Genomic DNA, 24,102 nt, shown 5'->3' with positions numbered 1-24,102 from the left:
ATTAGTCCAGTCCGATCATGAGTTTATCAAAAGGGAGTCACCCTATTGTATCATTCCCCTTCTCTACTCCGTTGGCTCTAGAAAATGTTGTCTACGTAGATGACAAGTAAATATTTTTGCTTGCTTCTCTGTTTTAAGTCTAAATGTTACAGGAACATGTTGCCATCGGAGACCCCCAAAATACTACTTGCATCTTACTCGGGGTCTTTACATCACCCAAGTCTCTCCATCCAGAAAAAGGGGCCCTGGGGAAGTATTTGCATGTATTTGAGGGGGGCCACAGTCCTCTGAAATTCCACGAGAAGCATTTGGAGTGAGCATTTGTGCATTTCCTGTGGTTTTTACTAGATTCTCCTCAGGGTCCTTCTCTAAAAAAGCCACTGACACACAGCCCGAATGAAGGCCGTCTGGAGATGGATGTATCCATTAAACTTATCTGAGGTCGAAGATATCATTTTTCTCCTTTTGTTGTTCTTGGTTTTCAGGAAGGGATGAGACCATGCAGCCTGCAAAACCATCGTTCCTTGAATACTTTGAACAAAAAGAAAAGGAAAATCAGATCAATAGCTTCGGCAAAAGTGTACCTGGCCCCCTGAGGAACTCCTCAGATTGGAAAGTGCCGCAGGATGGAGACTATGAGTTTGTAAGTAGTGCTGGAAGCCACTGGTTCTGCCTGCTGGGCAGAGTTATTTGCCACAACACACATCCAGTTCTGTCACTTCACCAAAAGCGCTAGAGCATTTTCTTTTTTTTAAAAAAAAAATTTTTTTTCAACGTTTATTTATTTATTTTTTTTTTTGGGACAGAGAGAGACAGAGCATGAACGGGGGAGGGGCAGAGAGAGAGGGAGACGCAGAATCGGAAACAGGCTCCAGGCTCTGAGCCATCAGCCCAGAGCCTGACGCGGGGCTCGAACTCACGGACTGCGAGATCGTGACCTGGCTGAAGTCGGACGCTCAACCGACTGCGCCACCCAGGCGCCCCGCTAGAGCATTTTCTTGTGCAGTGTAAGCCTCTGGCCATTGGCCATTGCACTGAGGGCCTCATGGGTTCGAGACGACATCTTCACTGACATTTGAGTAGGTCTGGGTGTAATGGCATCTTCTTTGCTCTAAAAATCCTTTATTCACTTGTCATTTGTCTTTTTGTCGAGCTTGGAATTCTTAATGGTAAAAGAAATCCTCATCGAGTAAGGACCCACATTTCTAGTTGATTTGGGATTGTGACTTTATAGTTAAGAATTACACTGGAGGGCAGTTCATGCTGGTGTGTGGTGTCTTTTCTGTTTTGCTAATCATTACCCTAATTTTAGACTCTCTGAGAGGACTATTCTGAATGTTGCCTGAGGATGAGTATTAAACTGTTCCAAAGTTTCTTATGAAAAACTGGGTGTGTTTTTCCTTTCTCTGCAGTGGAACATTCTCCCTCAACCACAGACACGTGTTAATGTTCACAGAGATTCAGTGAGCAGAGGCAATAAAAAAATTGGGGGAAAAAGTAAGCTAAGGAGTCTGCATTCCTTTTTTTGAACATTTTTAGAAAAGAATTTTCTCTTTAGGGATTTTTAGCTTTTACACTCTTAAATTCTGTCGTCATTCTGATGTTGCTTATGAAAGAATTTGGATTGGACATTGTGGTTGGATTCTGGGAGGCCTTTCTGGCCCTGTCTTTCTACTCTCCTACTCACTGGCCTTGAGGTAATGACCTCCTTATCCCATATATAATTTCTACCACTGTACAGTAGCAGGAATGTCATCGTGTGTGCTAACGGTGACAGAGGTCATTTGAGCATCAGAATAACCCACCTGAGGCTGTTTCACTATTGAGTCCCTGAAGCCCTGTTAGAGCCCACTTCATGTGCCTTGTCATCTGTTCATTCATTTACTTCTTCAGCATCACGTGTTCCTGTCAGCTATTCACTCATTTGTTAGTAGACTCGTGAGATTTGAATTATTTTGGCGATTCGGTGTTGCCCACGTGGTTGCCTTCAGCGTATTTGTAAGGACTGATTTTCTCGGTTGAGTGAGTCTCTAGGCAAAGATGAAATAACTTCTGGATACCGGATACCATCAGTGTGACAGAAAGCTTCAGAATCCTCAAATCTGTATTCCTTTTCTCAAATCTGTAGTGTCCTTTTCTTTGAAAAAAGTTAGTGATCCCGAAATTCCGGGCATTTATATCACTGTTTTTGGATCAGTAGCTCCAGTGTTGGAAGAATTCTCTTCTCTCTGCCATAGTTTTCCCATACTAGGATTACTGGCCGAGAAGTTGTTCTGGTGGGCAAGCTGCTTATGCAGAGAGGCTTTCTTTCATAGGTGTTTAGAGAGCATGCTTTCCATTCTGGGAACAGGCAGCTGCTGGAGGGAGTGGCCACGAGCGCCGCGAGTAGGTGAGCACATTGCCCAACCTGGACTGTGCCTGCCCCAGGTGGGAGGAGGTCCTGAGACTCCCTCTACGCAGAGCTTGTAAACTGGCAGCCTCCGGCCCACAGACCTTTTTGTGTGCCTGTATTGTGTTTACAAACCTTTGAGTAGTTGCTCAGGTTTCAAAATTGAGAGCTTTTAGATAAAATGGTGGATCGCTGGCTTATTTTGAAAACTTGGAAGACCTGACCATAACTGTCTGCAGCTGCACAGCAGCTGCCCTTTTTAGGTCTGGTTCTCAATGTCTGGCCTCCTTTATTCATGTGTATTGGCTGACCTGTCTGACATTTAGGTGCATTTGACTGGGATTCTTGCTGTAAATCCTTAGGATGAGTATATGTCCACATTGTACCTGAACCAACCTATCCTACCATGTAAAATTTTATTCTACTTTTACTGTCCAAATTTCAACAAAACTTTTAATTTCTCTTTTAAGAGAATCTCAGACCAAGCAATGAAAGAAAGTTTAGGTGGGGTGTACATGAGCTGCTGTTTCAAAAAGTACCAGAGAGCAGATGAAAATGATTTTTAACGCCTTCAAGTTCTTGCTAGGTAGCTCTTGCCTTAATCCCAAACCGAGCATTTGAAATAACAGCCTCAGACAGTTTCTTGAAGAGTCTTCCCCAGGCCAGCAGCGTTGGTATCTCTTGGAAACTTGTTAGAAATGCGGTTTCTCAGGCCCCACCCTGGACTTTGTGAATCGGAATCTCTGGGGGCAGTGCCGAGTGATCTGTGCTCTAACCAACCTTACACTCGATTCTAACTTGCTAAATTCTGGTCTAAAGGTTTTTAGAGTGCGGTATAGCTTTTTTTCTTTCCTACTGGCAGTATAGAAATTCAGAAATAAGGATGTATTCATGATTTATTAGCCTTGCGTGATTTTTTTAAATTTCTTTTTTACTCTCCTTTTGCGTCTCCTGTACTCCTATTGGAGTTTCCAAAGAAGCACATAAAAGAAGGAAAATATCCATTAAAAAAAAATTTTTTTTAATGTTTACTTACTTTTGAGACAGCATGAGCAGGGGAGGGGGAGAGAGAGAGAGGGAGACACAGGATCCGAAGCAGGCTCCAGGCTGAGCTGTCAGCACAGAGCCTGACACGGGGCTCGAACTCACAGACCACAAGATCATGACCTGAGCCGAAGTCGGATGCTCAACCGACTGAGCCACCCAGGCGTCCTGGAAAGTATCTGTTTGTAAGTGACATTTGGCAAAGAACAAGCCAATTTGTGGCGTGAAGAAAGTATTCTGAATAATTTCACTGAGTTTGTAGAAGGTTGTGTGTCAGACTAGCTAACATGTCTCCTTCAACAATCTCTTAGAGACGCTGATTTCCCAGGCATTTAACACCATTTAGCTATGAAATTTAATACATTTAACAGGTTTTAATTATGAAAAAGATACTCTCTTTCTTCCTGTGAAGGCAGTTGCTATTTTGAAATGAATTTTTTTGCCCAAAATGGCAAATAGGAAGTAATTTTGTCAGGAGTGGTAGAATTGGATACTGACAAAAACCGTCATATTTTCATCTGAAATCGAATACTTTTGCATTTCTAAAATGAATTACCTTATTTGCCACGTTGGAAAAGCAACAAAGGTTTCCTTTAACGTGTAATATATATTGTGATTAAAGTATAAATAAATAAAAGTATAGTAAAAGATGCTTGAAAATGCAATATTCTCTAAAATCGGCATTTCAGAGTCTGTAAACACATTGCAAGCAATGAAAGTTGCTTCAAGGAGAATTCAGACCCTCCCATTTTGCCGTTTGCAAAACCACAAAAAGCTGTAAGCTTAAATCCAGTTTGACTCACGAATCTTCCAGAAACACACTGTAATCTTTTAGTCTAAGGTGGCTCGAATGCCAGGAGGGGTGAACAAGACAGATGAGGCTGGAGCTTGCAGTGGTGAGGGAGACAGACGTTAGGTCAGATAATCTATCTGTTCAGGTAATAATGGCATTGAAGGAAAAAAAAAAGCCACAGTAAAGAGATAGCATGAGAGAAGGTCTTGCAGAGCAAGGAGACATTTACCAAGACCTGAATGAAGAGGGGCAGCACGTACAAAGGCTCTGAAGCCGGATGTGGTGGGCGTGATGTCAGGAGAGAACGAAGCCCGTCGTGGCGGGAGCAGAGTGACATGGTTGATAGCAGCCCCGATGTAAACACTTCGGTAATTATAGACGTGTGAGCGCGTTAAAATCACCTTGGGATCAAAATTACAGTCAAAATCCAGCTAAATCTTGTTAATAAGAGATAATAACGAAAATAAAATATCACTGAAAAGTTTAAAACAAGAAAAAGACACACTCAGCAAAATCCTCGCTGAAAGGAAGTAGCTGAAAGAATATTAACATCAGATAAAATAGTATCTAAGACATAGTGCATGGGAAAAAGATATGTTTTCTATTGCTAAGAGCTGTGCTTGGTCAGAAGACCTAAGTCGTGCACTTCTGTAAGTATGTATACTTCTCCCAAATTGCTAGAAACACAGGTGGCAATGAGAAAACGGCAGCCATAGATGAAGGCGTAAATTGTCTTCTCAGAATTGGACATTTCAGTTAAACAAACAAACAAACAAAAAACAGAGGACTACAGTTAACAAGGTTGATAAAACCGAAAATAGGAACACTTTTCAAATCTCTATGACACTTTGAAGACATATATGGAAGAGTCACAAAATTTGACTATGTTTTAAAGTGCTCAGAAAAAAATCCCATAAAGAAATCATACAGGCCACGTTCACAGACTATAACACAAGAAAATTAGAAATTAACAATAAAATAGCTAAAACCACTTTGTTCCATTTGGAAACGTAAGAGTATATCTCCAAATATTTATTGTTTTCAAGATAAAGTAGAAGTTGTAAACTATTTAGAAATGAATTACAAGTACCCTGCAGGGTTCAGATCTGTAAATTAAACCTATAGGATGCAGCAAAAATGGTACTCTGAGGAAGATTTATAGCCTTAAGTGTATTTTCAGGATATAAGAAAGACTGAAAATAAGACAAAATAGGATAAAGGTAAAAGCAGAATTCGGTGCATTAGGAAACAGACAACAGAGTTGTCAAAGTTGTAAAACTAAATGCTGGTTCTTGGAAAGGACCCACGCATGACAGATTCGATCAATTTGAAGAGGAAGAAGGTCCCAAAAAACTGCAAGAGAGAAGGGAAGAGAGAGTTACTAAAGATAGAGGAATGTCAGAGTGGGAAGAGAATATTACTATTTATGATGTGATGTCTCTACAATTGAAAACCTAGGTACATAGATGTCTAAAACATAGGCCAGAGTTACTTCCCATATGGAAATGTAAGATATCAAGATGTTTTTGAACCAGAAGGACAATGAGGTTGGACCTATACCACCAGGCGTCAGATCGCACAAAACCACAGCAATGAAAGCATTGTGATAACTGGCATAAGAATAGAACACAGATTAGAGGTGTAGAGAATAGTCAGGAAACATATCTGTATATATATAGGAGTCTGTGTAACAACGGTAAAATGCAAAATAATGTAAACAGTGTGATACCATTTTTGTTTTTTAATAACCACAAAACATGGTACATATTTCTGCGTATATGCACACAGGTGACTGTAGAGATAAAAAACAGCATATGAAATGATTTGATGAGTCATTACCTTTGAGAATGTCAGTTTTAACTGTTTTTACAGCAAGAACGTATTTATTACTCCTAAACTATTGCTTAAATTTGAAAAAAATAGAATGTTTTAAAAAATTCTGCATAGGTTTTTCTGTGTGGGTTTTTTTTTTTAATGTTTATTTCTGAGAGAGAGTGTGAGCAGGGGAGAGGCAGAGAGAGAGAGAGAGAGAGAGAGAGACAGACAGACAGACAGACAGACAGAATCCAAAGCACACTCCAGGCTCTGAGCTGTCAGCAGAGAGCCTGATGCAGGGGTCGAACTCACGGACCACAAGACCATGACCTGAGCTGAAGTTGGATGCTCAACCGACTGAGCCACCCAGGTGCCCCTCACCTTTTTTTTTTTTAACATTTATTTTTGAGAGAGACAGAGAGACAGAGCATGACCAGGGGACGGGCAGAGAGAGAGGGAGACACAGAACCCAAAGCAGATTCCAGGCTCCGAGCTGTCAGCACAGAGCCCAACGTGGGGCCTGAACCCATGAAACGCGAGATCATGACCTGAGCTGAAGTTGGGTGCTTAACCAACTGAGCCACCCAGGTGCACCCCCACTCCTGGTTCTAGTCTAAATAGAGTCAGCCAGAGCTTCTGCAGATCTAAATGATCTAGTACTTTTCAGTCTTAATAACTTTATTAAGTATTATTGATTATTAGTTCTTGGTCTGTTAGTTTTTGGAGTAAGTTTCTTATTTATTCAAATGAAGTTGTTTCCAGATTTCTTACGACTCGTTCTACAGAACTGATAGTAGTTGCCCCCCACGTTAACTCAGTCTCTATTCGTTGAAGCCCTCTGTATGTGTACTTTGTGTGAATAGGCAAGGCTGAGAGATCCTTGACAGCCAGGACTGATTTAACTCATCTTTGTATTCCTAACATCTAGCAATTGCCTGACTTAAAGTTAGCACGCTATTTTTTTTAAGTTGATTTATTTATTTTGAAAGACAGAGAGAAAGTGTGTGAATGGGGGAGACAGAGGGAGAGGGAGACTGAGGATCTGAAGTGGGCTCTACGCTGACAGCAGAGAGCCCCATGGTTAGCACACTATTTTGATTATACTGACACAGTCTCTGAATTAATTCAACAAATACAGTCACTATCCTGAGAGAGTTGATAGTGTAGCAAAAATCAAATCACTTTGATACATTGTGCTAATAATAGCTTACATTTATTGAGAACTTCCTATGTGCTTGGCATTGGACTAAGTCCTTCCTATGTATTAGCTCAGTCCTTGTAACTTTCCCAGGAGGCAGGTAGTATTATTGCTATTTTACGGATGAGCAAAGTGAGGCTTAAAGAGAGTAAGTAATGGCTAAAGTGGTACAGATGGTAAGTGGCACAGCGGGGATTCGACCCAAAGCAGTTTGGCACCGGAGTCCATCCTCTTAACCACCTTCTCTAAGCTATTGTGGTAAATTCTGTTTATAAAGTGCATATAAAAATTGCTGTAGGAGCCCAGAAGAGGGAGCAAGAACCTCAGCAGGAACCCCAGGGAAGGCATCAGGAAGTTATTTGAAGTGTATTTTGAAAGAAGAAAAGGAATTCTTGATCTAGAGGAGGGAAAGGGTACGTGGAGGCCTTGAGGAATGTGGGATGCCAGGAAACATGGAGAGATCGTGTTTTGGAGCCCAGCGGGTGTGGGTGTGTGAGCGGAGAGGTGCGGGACTAGAGGCCAGCTGGTCGATAAGGAAATGCCCCGTGTGCCCTTCTTTTTTGGGAAATATTTAGTAGTCTTTTAGGTTTTTTCCTTGGTGTATCAGAAAAATTAATAATAGACTCCTAATGCAACTCAAAGAGCTAAACTAATATCTCTCTGAAGTTGTGCGATAATGGGCCCATCAGGATGTAAAACCATTGAACTGTTAATTCAAATTTAATTTGATAAAAGTAACAGAACCTGAACAAGATTGATTGTCTGGATTCCCTATGCAGTTAAAGCCATTCAGATGGCTCTTTGTGGTAGGGAAAGATAAATTTTAGCGCTGAGCTTTCCCCAGGAGGGTGACAACAGCCTATGATTTCATCAAACTTTGTCTTAACTCTACTTTCCTAGGTCAGGGCTCCAAATGTGACTGTGAAGCAGAGATTTCTATGGGTTTTTGTAAAGAAGCTTTATGCTGCTGTCAGGACATAATTGATTATTCATTGTGTGAGAGGCTGCGCTCTTTGCTTTTAGTTATGCACTTCAGCAATTAGACATTAGGTGGGAGGTAAGAATGAATACTTTACTTGTAATTTAAAATTATCAATATGGTAGCAGGAATGCTTTATTGACTCATGTTTAAATTGATGCATCTTGATGTTTTCTGGGAACGACGTATCTACAGCTTGAAACTTTATCTGCCATTGTATAGAAACAAAAGAATCACTGTCCAAACAATTTGTCTTTGAGTTTGTTGCCCATTTATTTAGAAATGAGTTTTAAAAGACGAGTACACAGCCGTAACTATCCCACTGGCCGAATGGAACCTAATGTCTGCAAGTTGGAGTTTTATCACTGGCAGCGCACACTCTTCTGTGGTTTCCCGTGAAGCGACAAGGCTTACTTTGTTCATTTGTGAGAACGTGGCTTCCACGTTTCGGAGTCCGAGTGGCCACAGTGTGTCATTCTTTCAAGGAGAAACAGTGTTTCATGAGAAAAGCAGCTCATTCGCATCACAGCTTATTTGCACAAGCACTCCGCTTCAAGCCAGCCAACCCAGTGCAGTGCACGGCACGGCCCGAGTGCTTTATGCAAACTTCCCATTTCGTCGCAGATGGTATTAAAAAGACATACTCCAAGATTGAACTCAAATAAAATTACTGCTTTTTACTACTTCATCAAGGACATTTTTTTTTGAAGTTTGTTTATTTATTTTGAGAGAGAGAGAGAGAGAGAGAGAGAATCTCAAGCAGGCTCCACACTGTCAGCGGGGAGCTGGATGCGGGTCCCAAACTCACAAAGTGTTGAGATCATGACCTGAGCCGAAACCCAGAGTCAGACAGTTAACCAGCTGAGCCACCCACGTGCCCCATCAAGGACATTCTTAAAGAAATTGTTTGTTTGTTTGTTTGTTTTCTTTTTTTTAAGTGGGCCCTCACACCCAGCATGGAGCCCAAGGCAGGGCTTGAACTCGCCACCCTGAGATCAAGAGTCAGATGCTTAACTGAGTCACCCAGTTGCCCCTTGTTAGGTTTTTTGTTTCTGTTTTTGTTTTTGTTTTTAACTGGAGCCTGTGGTCGTGAAGAATTCAATAGCTGCTAGTACCTTTTGGTGCCACTTGATTCATACAGAGGGGCTAGCAGTTTTACTCACTGTTGCTTTTGTACCATTAGTGTAAATGTCAGCAACAGTAGAAAGGGCAAATAATATCTGTGAAGACAGTTTGGTTCCACAGTTTCCTTAAGAGGGTGTGAGGGGTTTCCCAGGTGTCTGCAGGCTGTGCTCTAAGAACTGCTGATCTAGAAGCTAACTCAGACTAAAATCAGTTCTTTTTGGCAAGGATATTTCATAGATGGCATGTGCACTTCCATCAGGAGGTTCAGAATACCTGAATATATGCTCATCTCTCTTTCTCTTCTATAAGCCACTGAGGGTCATTGCCTACATGCATTATTTCATTAGGGGTTGCAAAATTGTGACATTTAATCATTCCTTTTCCATTTACCAACTGAAATATTTCTATAGTGAGGTGCTTCATTAATTATGTAATCTCAGCTATAATTTATATAGGAAAAGCAGCGATATTAAAATATTTGATGCATTTCAATCTTTGCAGTTACTATTTTTTATGTTCAAATTCTTCCATCTTGCTATGACCCCAATAGTTCTTTAAAAAAAAAAAATTTGGTTTAGTGATGTATATACTCCCCAGCAACTTTTCTCATGGCCTCCTTTCTTTCTAATGTGATGAGCTGTTCCAGGCTCATGTTGTATGTTTCTTGCTCCAAACCTGGAAGCAGCCACATTTTTAAAGCTTTTTTGAGATATTATTGGCACAGAATATATGTAAGTTGAAGGTGTATAGCATGATGATTTGATACATGTATATATTGTGAAATGATTACCACGGTCAGGTCAGTTAACTCTTTTATCCCCACACACAATGTGTGTGTGTGTGTGTGTGTGTGTGTGTGTGTGTGTGTGTTGATAAGTTTTAAGATCTACTCTCTCAACTTTCAAGTATATGATACACTATTGCTAATTATAGTCACCATGCTGTACATTAGATTGCCAGAGAGTACTCATCTTATAGCTAGAGCTTTGTACCCTTTAACCAACATCTTTCCTTTTCCCTGACCCCCAGTCCCTGGCAACCACCATTCTGCTGTTTTTTGTTGTTGTTATTGTTGTTCTTTTTTTTTTTTTTTTTTTAAATTCATGGAAACAGCCATTGTTAGGAGGAATTTTCTGCTTCCTTTTAGTGGGAAATAGTATTTAGAGACCATGTTCTGGGTACAGGGAGTGCTCACCGCAGTTAGGTCATCATTTTCCCATAGGCCTTTTCAGTGGGTAAGACCAGAAAGTATGTTTATTACAAACTCATGAGTTCTTATGCTATTTCCAGTACAGGTTGAATACTACAGGACTTGCTCTTAAACACATCGATCCTACATCTGTAACTCATTCCGTCACCCTAAGGGTCTCCGCAACTGCAGTGTAACTTGTCATCTGCTTTATGTCCCACAGTACATATGCCATCCCCGAATCACAATACCATCACTTCCACCAACAATAATTACTGAAAACGGTTTAATATTTGTATTGCACTTCTCTTTGTCCTTAGGCCATATCCCCGGTGAGATGTGCGGTCCAATCATTGTATGCTTAAGTCACTTGCAATGATTTCTGTCTGTGTGGTTATGCCACAGACACAGTATGTAGATAGATTTGTTTTCTCATCTTGTGTTTTTAGATATTGCTTTTTATTGTTTCAGTTTACAGTTATATAAACTATACAGCTCCAAAGGTAGATTTACAGAACAGAGTTATTTGGACTTGGCTTCTGTCCTTAAACCCTCTACTATTAAAACTTATACGGTTAAAGCCTCTCTCCTTTTTTGTTGTTATGTTTTGGTTATATATATTTACATATACATGTGTATTTGTACTCTCCTTAGATAAGCAATAGTTCACATACTTTCATCATGTACTTTAATCTTCCTGTTTTCACTTAACTGTATAGCCTAGAAATCACTCTGCAGCATTGTACAGAGAGAGTCCTCATTCCATTTTTTCTGATGCTTAGTGTTGTGTTGTGTGGCTGTATGACAGCTGATTCAGCCAGTCCAATGTCGATAGACATTTAGGTTGTTCGTAGTGATTTTAAAGTCGATCACTTCATCAACCCATTCCTAAACAGAGAACGAAGCTTTCTGTAATTTGCCACTTTTGTTTTGTAAGGCTCATGCTTTAGTCTTTCAGTTTTGAGAAGCGAGTTACATACTTATGCCTTTATAGCTTTCTCTTTTTTTTTTTTTGTAGTTAATGTTTTTGTTTGTTTGTTTTCTGTTTTATTGGCAGCCAGTAAATTTATTCAGAGTTCTCTCTCTGCCACAATCTGGTGCTGTTTATATAAACCAATTAGACTTCAACGTAGTCATAGTGCCTGTATCACAGGAAGGTGCATGATCAGTCTCCTGGCAAACACTGTTAGAGGCGGGAGTGTCCGAATGTTCTTGGGTTGGTATTAACAAGTGAAGGAATTCTCGGAGGACGGGATTTCCTAATTGCTGTAATCAGAACCTGAAATTTCTTTGAGTATGAATCTCATTACAACCAAACCCAGTTTTGGTTCAGTTCCTTTAATTTTGCTAAATTTGAGGTCAGAGGAGAGAAAGGAAAACTATCCTAAGTTTAGTATTATTTACTCTTCATCAGTAAGAAGGTTCCAAAGGCTAAAAAATATTTTTAAATGTAAATTATTTATCAATCTAGAAAGCAGAACTTGAAATTTTCAGCTGGGGCAAATGTAAATTGTTTTTTTTTATTGCCGACCCCACAGCCATGACTTAGAATTGTGATCTCGGGGCGACTGGGTGGCTCAGTCGGTTAAGCAGCCGACTTCGGCTCAGGTCATGATCTCGCGGTCTGTGAGTTCGAGCCCCGCGTCAGGCTCTGCTGACAGCTCAGAGCCTGGAGCCTGTTTCAGATTCTGTGTCTCCCTCTCTCTGACCCTCCCCCGTTCATGCTCTGTCTCTCTCTGTCTCAAAAATAAATAAACGTTAACAAAAATTAAAAAAAAAATTGTGATCTCATTCACCTAGACGTATCTGTGTTCACTCTTCTTCCTTTGAGCTTCAAAGATACTTTTCCAGTCTTCCTTCTCAGCCTCACCTCCCATTTTTTTCTCACATGGACTCCTGACAGTTCAGTAATCTATATTTCTGGAAATGAAATACTGAGAAGACAAGGAGCTTTATGCCAATTTTCTCACCCCCATCTGAAGAAAGAATCTCCTTTAGAATTCTGAAAGCAGTATTTGCTTTTATAGCCTCATGCCTTTGAAAGAAAAAACATGATGTGAACTTTTCTCATTACCTGAGATGTATTCCTTGTATCATTCCGTCTTCTGACATGAGTACATTTACTTAAAAAATCTTGTTGTTCGCCACTCAAATGAAATACAATAGAATCGAGCGTCTTCTGCCTTTGATGACACGTTTACTCTAAGCAGCAGAAACTGAATGGAATGCATTTGGGATGCACGTCTCTTTTCCTTTCTTCATCTCACTGTTGGAGCTGGATGCTGTTGGGACTGAGATTTTGAGGGAAGAAGGGGTAGGGAGAAGAGGATTCAGACAGGAGGAATGGTTGGTTTAATTGAAATGCTACTGAGAAATTTATTGAGAAATAAATATCGATATTTATTGAGAAATGTATTGAAACACTATTGAGAAAGATCGAGCTCTTTGGGTACATAGGTTGTTCTGCACATCTAAGTATCAGACAGGCAAGTGTTGTATTTCACATTTGTTTAGAAGGTCTTACAACGTTGCCGTTGGGTCTGTTTGTGAGGACACATGAGTTGCCTCTGCGTACCTGTGCCTAAGTGCCTGCTGGTTTGCTAACGCCTGCTAGTTAAAAGCCCTGCAGTCAGACTTTTCTGATCCTGACCCCAGCACTTACCGAGTCTAGTTTTAGGCTAGTTTCTTTTCCCCTCTGTGCCTCAGTTTCCTCATCTGCGAAGTAGAGGTAATCCTAGCACCTATCAGATGGATTTTGTGTCTGTATGAGAATTAAATGTGGTAGTGCATATTAAGTGCCCTCAACATAGGCACTTCATAAATGTTAACTTCCTCCTCCTTCCCTCCCTTCCCCCTGCCTTTCCTGAAACACTGTCCGCAGAGGAAACTGCAGTAACCCAATCCCCTTTCCCTGGTGATTTGACACTGACTTCCACTTGAAAACCAGAAATACATCCCAGAGACACTGACGTCGACCTGCTGTAAGAGAGAGGAAGGAGAGCCGTTGCCCGCTGGAAATGGATTACCCAGGGTGATTGTGGGTACCGTTCTTGGGGCTTCCCAGTGCTTGCTTGCTTTCCCTTACTTGTCTGTTCTGTATAGTTTTTCTTTGCGCCCGCCCCTCCTTTCATAAATTGTTAACATGCTGGCAGTTTTCAAATCCGGCCACTTTTCGATGGCTTCTGCTGCAGCACACGCCTGTGCCGAGAGACGCCTCCCCCTCGCTTCTCGCGCATGTAGCCTCCTGTGTGGAACTTATTTGTGGTACAGAGAGGTGGCCGGCTGCATAAAATGAGTGATAAAAGTAGTTCATCATTCTGGAAGTTGGACATTGTGTGAAGCGAGCAGAACGAACGTTCACTCATGTCAGAAGATGGGTGCGTGGCCTTGGCTTCAGCCGGCACTGTGGAGGGGTCACTGTCCTCTTTGAGTTTCAGATTTGTGGTCTGTAAAAAGCCTAATACCACCTGTCCCGTTTTTCCCAAAGAGCTAGAAGAAGGATCAAATGAAAATGTAGGTTGGGGTTATTTGAACTAGGTTTATTTTTAGAACTATGGTAGAATTCTACCAGCAGAGAATTGTAAGATTGCTTATGTTTGGTTTTGGTTCACAGTATATTAAGTATTACTTATTTTATTAGCATCTCACTTTTTATTTTACTTTAGTAAAAGAAAATGATATCTTCGAACAATAACAACCCAGACACAGAAGGCCAAGGGAGTAGTTAAGCCCAGACTTCTGGTATACCTTTGTTTGCCCATGGTGGTAATGTCATCACCGCCATCACATGTTAGGTTAATATAACACTTAATATAGTTAAAAGAGCATTTATACTTTCCTCTTCAATTTGGTGATGCTTATTGTGTTCCTGTGAAGGAGGCAAGGCAAGGTTTCTTATGTCTTTCAGAGTTTGAAGAGCTGAAGTCCAGAGACATTAAAAGGCAACTTTCCTACTTAATGCCAGAGTTAGGCCTAGAACCCAAATCCCCAGGTTGCCTCCGGTCTCTGTTAATCCTCGAGTGCTTTCTTACATGAAGAAAACAAAACAAAACAAACCGACAATGAGCTCCAGGCACATACTAGGTACTTATTCCATGCTACAAAGCAGTAAAAGAATCTTCTTTCAGATAATGTGTGATGGGGACTATGGAGACCAGGAAAACTGATTTCAGGTTTATTGTGTATTACAGGGAATTCTGTGATACTAGAAGAGTATTTGCTTTTGACACCAAATGATTTTTTTCATGCTGATTCAGAACATACTGCAGATTGACAGGCCTTACATTTCATTGTTTATATAAATAATTCTCTCCTTGTTGGAACAATTTAATTTTTACATTCTTCTGTTTCTGTTTACTTTGTAACTATGGGTTATGCAGTAGTTATGCTGTTGTTCAGGAAGTGTCATGCTAACCAAAAAGGCATTATTTTCGGAACACTTTCAGTTTGACTAAATGTAACCTCTGTGAAAACAAAGGTATCCATTGTAGAGAAGTCTTAATGGCTGTGGCGAACATTTGATATACTCTCCCATTGTATCTCTGTCACAGTGTGCTTGTCAGTGTCATTTGGGCACTCAGTCCCCGGTTTTCCTTCTCTCATACTCTGTTGTCTGTTCAATGCTAGCTTTTCTGTAAATTTCCGTTTCTTACCTTAGACGTAGGTATTGAATATTTGTAGTAACCTTCATGTTGGTTATTTGTCTTTCTTTTCCTCCCACCCTCTTTTGTTATTATTATTACTATTGTGATAAGATGACTTAACATAAGATCTACCCTCCTGGCAAATGTTTAGGGGTACCGTACAGGTCGTTAACTGCAGGCATCAGGCAGTGGAGTAGAGCTCTAGGACACAGTCATCTTGTCTACCTGAAGCTTTGACTAATAACGTCTTTGTTTCCCCTTTACCTTGTCTTTAAATTTTATTGGCAGGGACACTTGTTCTCTTAAGGTTGTAGAATTTGAGGAGAAACTGGTGAAAGTAGCAGTTATTGAGTGCATGTTGTGTGGTTGGTCCCTGTAAATGTTTTCTCCCATTTGCCTCTCACAGAACCCTCGTACAATAGGTTTTATGCCCATGCACTTGACAGTGAGGCCCAGAGACTCGAGGTGAATAAGTGATGGCCTTAGGTTTTTTTTAATCCTGATTTTCTGATGATAAGACCATTGTTTTTGTCACAACTTATGTGAGAAGTGTTATGTGTGCACTGGTGGTAAGCCTTTGTCTAATTCAGAGGCTCCATATTTTCTTTCTTGGACGTTCCTAGCCTTAGCCATGACACACAGGTGCTCAGAGTGTGTTATTTGATTACGTTGTTTGAAACCACTGTGTGTTCTTTGAAAAACTTTCCACATCTTTTCATCATTTTTTTTTTTTTTTGCAACAGCCATTCATCTGTGTGTGTAGGAGCATGTTAGTTGGCTTATAAATTGGATTGATGTGTAATTTAAATTCTTTGCCACTTCTTTGGTAAGACGTTGGTAGAGAACATTGATTGGAACTGAAGTGTTGGGAATCCCCTAGATTGGAGTTGGTAAAGCATGAAAAGCATTTAGCGAAGTGCCTGGCAGTCCTGCTCTATTATTCATATGCTGGTTCCTTTCAGAGCAACAACTTCGATACAGTTAGAGAGAGCCACAGATTGAGAATCAGATCTCAGTTCTGACAGTAACTAGCTTTGTGTCTCCCAGCAAGCCACCTAATCTTTCTGGGGCTCTGGTTTCTTCATCTGCTAAATAAATGTGAGATTAAAACTCTTCAAGGGCCCTCAGACTCTCTGTCTTTGTTTGCTAATCTTTAAAATGGAGATAATGCATATCTGTCATAAGGGGTTATTTGAACCTAGAAGAGATAGCTTGTGTAAAGCATATAAAAGATGTTCAGTCTATGCAGGATTTCCCCCCCGTCCTTTTAGAATGCAGGGGGTGCCTTGGATGCCCTGGAGACCAAAATGAGCATAGGAAGCAGTATAACATACTGACCAAGAGACTGGATTCAGTCCTAGCTTCACTGTTGACAAGATACATAACCCTAGGCAAGCCACTTAACCTAGGAGGAAGATACTAATCGTATTTATGTCAGGGTTATTGAGAAAATTAAATTAGAAAATGCTTTTAAAGTGCTTAGCAGAGTACCTGACATAGCAGGCGTTCAGTAAATCTTACTTATGTGCGTAATACTGAGGTGGGAGAGATGAACCACCAGGGGAAGAGTGAAAGATAATGATGTGGGCTGCCCAAAACACAGAGGTGGGGCCAGGTCCCCAACTTACTTCATGGTTTTGTCAAGGGCCCTGCTGTGGTAGCTCCACTTCCTGCTTAAATGTTGTCTGCTTTGAAGAGTCTATTTAGTACTTAAGATGAGCCTAGTTCTGTTGTGACTTTCTTAGTCACAGGGTTCAAATATCACACACACTGATTCAAACAGACCTTTTATGTGTTCTCCGATCAGATGGTATCCCTTCTGTGCCTGCCTAGAAGCTGTAAGACCTGGGAAGTTCCCACATTAATGTTCTTTTTCAAAACCGCTTTAATCCTGATGATGCCCTTGAGAGAGAGAGAGAGAGAGAGAGAGAGAGATGGATGTGTGTGTGCGTGTGTGTGTGTGTGTGTGTGTGTGTGTGTGTGAGAGAGAGAGAGAGAGAGACAGACAGACAGACAGACAGACAGAAAGAGGATCAGAGAAAAAGAGATCCCCAGAGAGACACCGAGAGCTGGATCTCGGCACCCACACCTGTCGAGCACTTCCGTTTGTAAATGCTGAGTTTGCACTGTGTACAACACTGGGTCCGAGGGTGGCCAGCTGCCGGGGGAAGGGCAAACTCAGATCCCTGTTACAGAGCCACGGGTCCCTTTTATTTGCTCTTTGTTCAGGAAAATCCTATTGCATATTAAACACTATTCTAGGATTTTGTAGCCTTCAGACATGGAGGTATCTTTTAAAGATTATATTCCCTTTTGTAACTAAACTTTTTATTTTGAGGTCATTGTAGGTTCACGTACAGTTGTAAGAAATAATATGTGTTGAGGTCCTTTGTACACATCTTGCAAAATTACGGTGCCTTATCACAACCAGGATATGGACATTAATACGTGGAGATGAAGGACAGCTCATTGCCACAAGGAGCACCCCTGCTGGCTTTGATAAGGCACCCCCCACACACACCCTGTTTCCTAACTCTTGGTGACTGCTAATCTCTTCTCCATTTGATGTGTCTCTTCTGGAGTTAAAAAAATCTTAAGGGAGTGGTGTTTCAAATGAAGTGAAGTCAGGAAATCTGCTGCCCTCTCCCAGGGGCTCTTATTCCCAGAAACGGCAGGCCCAAGTACAAGGTCATCCTCACGCATTGTGAAGAAACATACAGTTCCAGATCCACGTGGAAGCTTCCCGCTTTCGAGGGCTGCCAAGGCTGTACTGATAAACCGAAACCAGGATTAACTAGGATTAACTTAAACCAGTTCCTGGGATGAGTCCAGCTCCTGTGATAAAATACCATATGCCACCCACCACGTTATCTGTGGCCACACTTCTCTGTGGCAGCTGGGCCCTTGAAGGCAGCCTCGGCCCAGAGGTTTATTGCTGAAAGAATGTCCAACTACCGTCCTGTGAATTCAGCACTTGGTGTGAGCATTTGCAGAAATAGTGCTCGAGTTGCTGGTGTGAGATCACTACGGCGATTCATGTACCCTTCAGCAAGGTTCGTGCTTCGTGTGTTCGCCCCCGTTCACACTCCTCCCATCTCCATCTTGTTCCCTTGGAGAGGGAAGACCCCACAGAAGTCCTAGTGTTCACTCCCCGACTGCCGCCCCGGCCCCCGCCCCCCTACCCCTCCCTTCTCTGCGATCTGAGCCTGGGCCCGTAAAACCAGACTGGGTGGCCGGAGCCTGGAGGAAAGCTCCGTGCGGGAGCAGATGCCTGTCAGGTTTGGCGCCATCCTCTTGGAGCTGCTCCAGCCTGAGGAACCTTGGCAGTTAGGGGATCCTCCCAGCTGCTCTCAGAGAGAAGCCCCAGGCAACAGTACTCTTCCCCTGGCAATGGATCACAGGGATCACACATCCCACCCTGGAGGGTGGGGGGCCTGGGCACACACGGTGTTTACGGTGGGAATTGCTGAAATGGGCCGGAGCTCTCCAGTTCACTGCAGACCGCACCACTTCCCGTCTGCAGTTTCAGAGCTGGCCTGTTGAGCTTATTTTTTCATTGCCTGTGCCAGCCCCTGAAAACATCTGCTTTTGTGACCCCCGATTTAACTAATCCCCAAACCGTGGCCATTTAGGTGGCCTCCAGCTTTCTAATATTAAACGCTGCTTTAGTAAACATCTTTGCATGATATGTATGGCTTTAGAATTAATTCCTGCAAGTAGAATGCCTGGGCCAAACTGTTTATAAGTTTGAAATTGTGATTCATGTTCTCAGATTTTCCTATTGTTTTTGGTGTCTGAATTGCCGGTTTGTGTATTTATGCAGTTATTAATGGAATTCTTATTTTCCTGATTGATTTCAAAGTAAGGTTACAGGCCTTTTAACATGTACGGTAAAGGTATTTTCCCAGTTTTTAAAAAATTTTTTCACGTTTATTTATTTTGAGAGAGAGCACGCATGCACACAAGTGAGCGTGAGCAGGGGAGGGGCAGAGCGAGAGGGAGAGAGAATCCCAAGCAGGCTCCGCACTGTCCGTGCAGAGCCCAACTTGGGGCTCAGTCTCGTGAACTAGGAGATCATGACCTGAGCTGAAATTGAGTCAGATGCTTAAACAACTGAGCCACCTAGGAACCCCTCCCAGTTTTTATTTTTATTTATTTTTTCTTTTTCCAAATTTTTCTTTAAATTCCAGTTAGTTAACATACAGTGTAATATTAGTTTTAGGAGTAGAATTCAGTGATTCATCACTTACATATAACACCCAGTGCTCATCACAACAAGTGCCCTTCTTAATGCCCATCACCTATTTAACCCATCCCCCCACCCATCTCCCTCCAGTGACCCTCAGTGTGTTCTCTATAGGTAAGAATCTGCTTCTTGGTTTGCCTCTCTTTTTTCCCCATTATGTTTATTTGTTTTCTTTCTTAAATTCCACACATGAGTGAAGTCATATGGTATTTGTCTTTCTCTGACTGACTTATTTCACTTAGCATAATACACTCTTGTTCCATCCATGTTGTTGCAAATGTTTCATTCTTTTAATGGCTGAGTAATATTACAGTGTGTGTGTGTGTGTGTGTGTGTGTGTGTGTGTGTGTGTATACACACACTACATCTTCTTTATCCGTTCATCAGTTGATGGACATTTGGGCTTTTTCCATAATTTGGCTATTGTTGATAATGCTGCTAAAAACATTGGGGTACATGTAAAAAATACAGATTTTCCCAGTTTTTAAAAACTTGATAGTCTCTAACTGTTCAGATATTTAAAATTTTTGATTTTGATTTAGCAGCTTTTCCTTTGTGGATTCTGGAATTTTAAGCTATATTTAGAAGTTTCTCATATCCCAAGATTATAAAAATGTTAACCCTTTGTTTTAGAACATATACTTTTTTTCTTTTTTCACTATTTATTGTTTGGAATTTGTGTTGATGTAAAGGGTAATGTAGCAATCCACCTTCATATTTTTCTTATCAGCTAGCCAGTTTTCCTAACAACCAAAACATTTTAATATCCCTGGTGAATTTGGAATTACCAAATCTTGATGGCTTCTGGTATCTAATAGTGTCTGTTTTTATAGATAGAAAATTTCCATTTAAAACTCTGAGTTTCAGTATTTTTCTGCTGTTAAAACCTCTAGAAAGGATCTGTGAACAGAACACCAGACTGGTTTTGGCATTCACTTTAATGCCTCTGAAATAGGCTGATTCTACAGAATTGGATCCAGAATATTTCTATGTCTTGATGCCTTTTTGCCAAGCAAAATTGATTATTTCTAACCAAAAGGCCCTCAGTGCTGGACTGAAAAAAAGAGTCAGGGGGTCCTCCTGAGCTGCTTGCATGTTAGAATTTGGCATCAAGGACAATGCTTACTTTTCTTGTAAGTTTCTTTCTGTTCTCTAGCCTCCAGTGGTCAATGCCTCTTGTAACTGAGGACTTTTCTGGAGGGAAGGGCAAATTCATCTCCTGTTTGTTCAAGTCCTACCAATTGTATTTTTCAAGTACTTTTTTCTTTCCTTGGCTGTTTGATGACTAGATAGCAGAAGTCTTCCTCTGCCAGATAGTCCTAGCTTTCTCTTATATTGGGGACCTTAGCTGTGGGTTGGCTTTGTTGTGCTGGTATAATTTCCCCTACGGTGATGGGTTGCTCTGTCACATAGATTCTCTTTATAGCTTTCATTAGAGGTGCTTTCAGTAGTTGAAAATATTATTTGAGTATCTCAGTATCTTGGCAGTTTCCTCTTTTGCAGTCATAGTCTCATAAATTATCGGAACTTCTCTTAAGGTAGATTTTATTATCAATGCTTGTTTTAGGCTCAGTGTGCAGGCAGGGAGGTAGGTCCTACAGTTGTGGTTAAAGGCAGTGTACGTGGTGGTTAAAACCACCAGAAGCATTCTGGCTGCATATCCCATTGTTTGCACCTGTTAGGTCACCTGGCTAACTCTGAATTTCCTTACCTGTCAAATATAGGTAAAACTCACAGCTGTCTCATGGGACTGGTGAGAATATCATGTGAGATAATGTGTACAAAGCACTTAGGACAGGGGTGCCTGGGTGGCTCAGTCAGTTGAGCATCTGACTCTTGATTTTGGCCCAGGTCATAATCTCATGGTTCGTGAGATCAAGCCCCGCATTGGGCTCTGCACAGACAACGTGGAGCCTGCTTGAGATTCTCTCTCTCCCTCTCCTTCTGCCCCTCTCCCCGACTCATACTCTCCCTCTCTAAAAATAAAATAAATCTTAAAAAAAAAACAAAAAGCAAAGCACTTAGGACAGCGCCTGGCCCACAGTAAGAACTCGATAAGTGTTGTTTTTCATCATCTTTTTTACTGTTGCTTTGTTCTCCTGAGATGTTGCAATGCTGTTTTTTCCCCCTTCTTTGGATATAAAAAGAATACATGCCTGTTGTAGACAGTTTAGAAATTGAAGAAAAGCTTAGGGAAGAAAATTTCTCCCATCACACCACTACCCTATTTACAGTTAACATACCTGCTTCTGGTTTCTATACTTGCATATTGTTTTTCATAGCTGAGATCATTCTGTGTGTAATATGGCATCTTGATTCCTTTTCACTTAAATGTCTTAAACTTTTTCTCATATCATTAAAAACATTTATAAAATTATGACTTGACGATTACATAATAGTCCCTCACATTGTATTCTTTTGCTTGACTTAATCATTCTCCTTTTATTTGGCATTCGGTATTTGGAACCTTTTTGGTTGCAGTTAGGTTGCCTTTAGGTCACTCTGCCCTATGAAGCCTGGGTGTCTTCCTGTCAGTGGGCAGCTCTAGGAGTTGAGGCTTCACATTTGCTTTTGTTGTTGTTTTGTCTGTCGAGTGTGAATTCAGGCAGCATTTTAAACATGAGACCCTGTGCCCTCAGACTCTTGCCTTTCTGTTCTGGAGTATCTCCATACTTGTTTGCTTTCTCACTTTTTTTTTGGTGAGTTTCTTTTCCTAATCCTGTGCTGGAAGAAAGATGAATGGAGACCATGATTAGTATTATGGTCTCCAGCTCCAGGGCCACGAGGATGCCGGGGAGCTAGCCAGGATAAACACCAGTTGCATGTTAATGGATCTTTACTGGGTAATCATACCGAGCGGTTTCTGGTAAGAAGACTGCCCTAAATTGTTCTTGACAAGGCATACTATTTTTGTTTCAGATTTCTTACTTTTCCTGTAAAGCTGGGTTTAAAGTATGTTAAGGCTGAATTCACTTGTACTTGGGACTATAATGAGATCTTGTACTTTTTACTTTCAGAAAACCAGCCAAGAATAGCAGTCTGAAAGAGAAGTATGTATCCAACATTGCCAGGGAAACCTGCTGTTTAGATACGCTTTCTGAGAAACCACACAGCAAATGAATGTCGCCTTTGTCTCCAGTCACAGCAGCCTGCTTCTGCTGGTGACTCGTGCTAGCCAGTTTGAGCTTAGTTTTTAACTCAGTTATTGAAATGGCACTGAGAGCAAGACCTTTTAAATGCTGGTGGTTTGTGACCCCAGGAGGTTGCTTAAATGGTCTCAGCCGCTGTGAACTTGCCACTGTTTTTCATTCCCTTTGTTTGGCTCTGAGACTGCTTGATCTGTGACTGCTTGGCACCTTTCTTTAAAGTTCGTTCTTCATGGTCATTGATTCTCTGCTGTTAAAATATAGGATGATTTTTTTTAAGTTTATTTATTTTGAGAGAGAGAGAGAGAGAGAGAGAGAGAGAGCATGTGGGTGTGGGAGGGGGAGAGAGGGGAGAGGGGGGGGGCGGGGGAGGGAGAGAGAGAGAGAGAGAGAGAGAGAGAGAGAGAAAATCCCAAGCAGGCTCCGCATTGTCAGTGCAGAGCCCGGTATGGGGCTCCAACTCACAAGCCATGAGATCATGACCTGAGCCAAAGTCAAAATTCAGATGCTTAACCCACTGAGCCACCCAGGCACCCCTAGGATGATTTTCATCCCAACCGCATGGTGAGCCAGAGTGCAGACCATGGTTTTGCGAGTTTTGGTAGCAGTAGTGAGAACAGTGATAAAGAAAGAATTTCCATCTAGGTAGCTTAACGTAGAAGATCAGAAATGGACCCTAAGACCTGCACATCATCTCTTGGCACCTTAGGCCCTGAGGTCGCTTCCTTGTGGCTTCACAGGAAGCACAGGTAACGAGTGGTCTACGTTTTGGAGCCATCATCTCTCAATAAGCTATTCCAACACCGTCTCAGAGAACAACGGGCTGTCAGAACAGAACGGGTTCTTAAAGGGTACGTGTTCCAGCTCCTGCAGCATTTCCAACAAGAGGCACTTGACTGTGTCTGGTCATTTCTGAGAGGAAAGGGGGGGGATTCCACAGCTGGGAAGTAGTTCAGGCCATTGCTCGAAAGCTCTGCCTAAAGATGCTGTTGTTTTATTTTGCCCAAAATTTGTCCCCAGGGAACTTCTACCCATGTGTCTATTTTGATTATTTCTCACAGAGACTGTACAGTTGGTTAGGATTATCTGGCTTTTCCATTTTACAGGTAGAGAATGCAAGAAAGTCTCTTGCTTTTAACCACTTTGTATTGTGGTCGCTTGACTTGAGTAAACCTTGCCTGTCTTCATGTTAAGCCTCTCTTAGCAAGGCAAGCAACGAAATCTTGGGTATTCTCTTTCTTTATTTAGTGTTGCGTTGATGGTATCTTTGTGCTTTATCCTCCCTAGACTTCAGATTATGAGGGGCAAAGCACCTGACAAATAATAGATATTGAGTGATGTTTCATTAAGAGTACAGAGTAGGGTTAGACAGAACCAGACAGAACCAGATTCAGTTTGGGTCTCTTGCCCAGACAAATTATGCGATTCTGCAAACCTCAATTTCCCCGTCCACAGAATCAGATTAATAATTATAGCTGTAGATTTAATTAAGAACAAATGAGATTGTAACACAGGAAGAGTGCTTAATGTAGTGA

General features: G+C 41.4%; 1 protein-coding gene across 5 annotated transcripts in view; it reads left to right on the top strand.

Annotated features, from left to right (window-relative positions):
* The window catches only part of STK4 (serine/threonine kinase 4), a 92,159-nt gene that overhangs the window by 49,762 nt on the left and 18,295 nt on the right, over positions 1-24,102 (top strand). For all 5 annotated transcript variants that reach the window (XM_047854004.1, XM_047854008.1, XM_047854006.1 and 2 more), the window contains one exon: positions 486-643. In XM_047854004.1, the coding sequence (XP_047709960.1) occupies positions 486-643 (158 nt within the window). The remainder of the gene's footprint in view (positions 1-485; positions 644-24,102) is intronic.

Source organism: Prionailurus viverrinus, chromosome A3 (genome assembly GCF_022837055.1).
Source record: "Prionailurus viverrinus isolate Anna chromosome A3, UM_Priviv_1.0, whole genome shotgun sequence".
Lineage (NCBI taxonomy): Eukaryota > Metazoa > Chordata > Mammalia > Carnivora > Felidae > Prionailurus > Prionailurus viverrinus.
The sequence above is the reverse complement of the archived record's forward strand: the minus strand, read 5'-3'. Positions and strand labels throughout refer to the sequence as shown.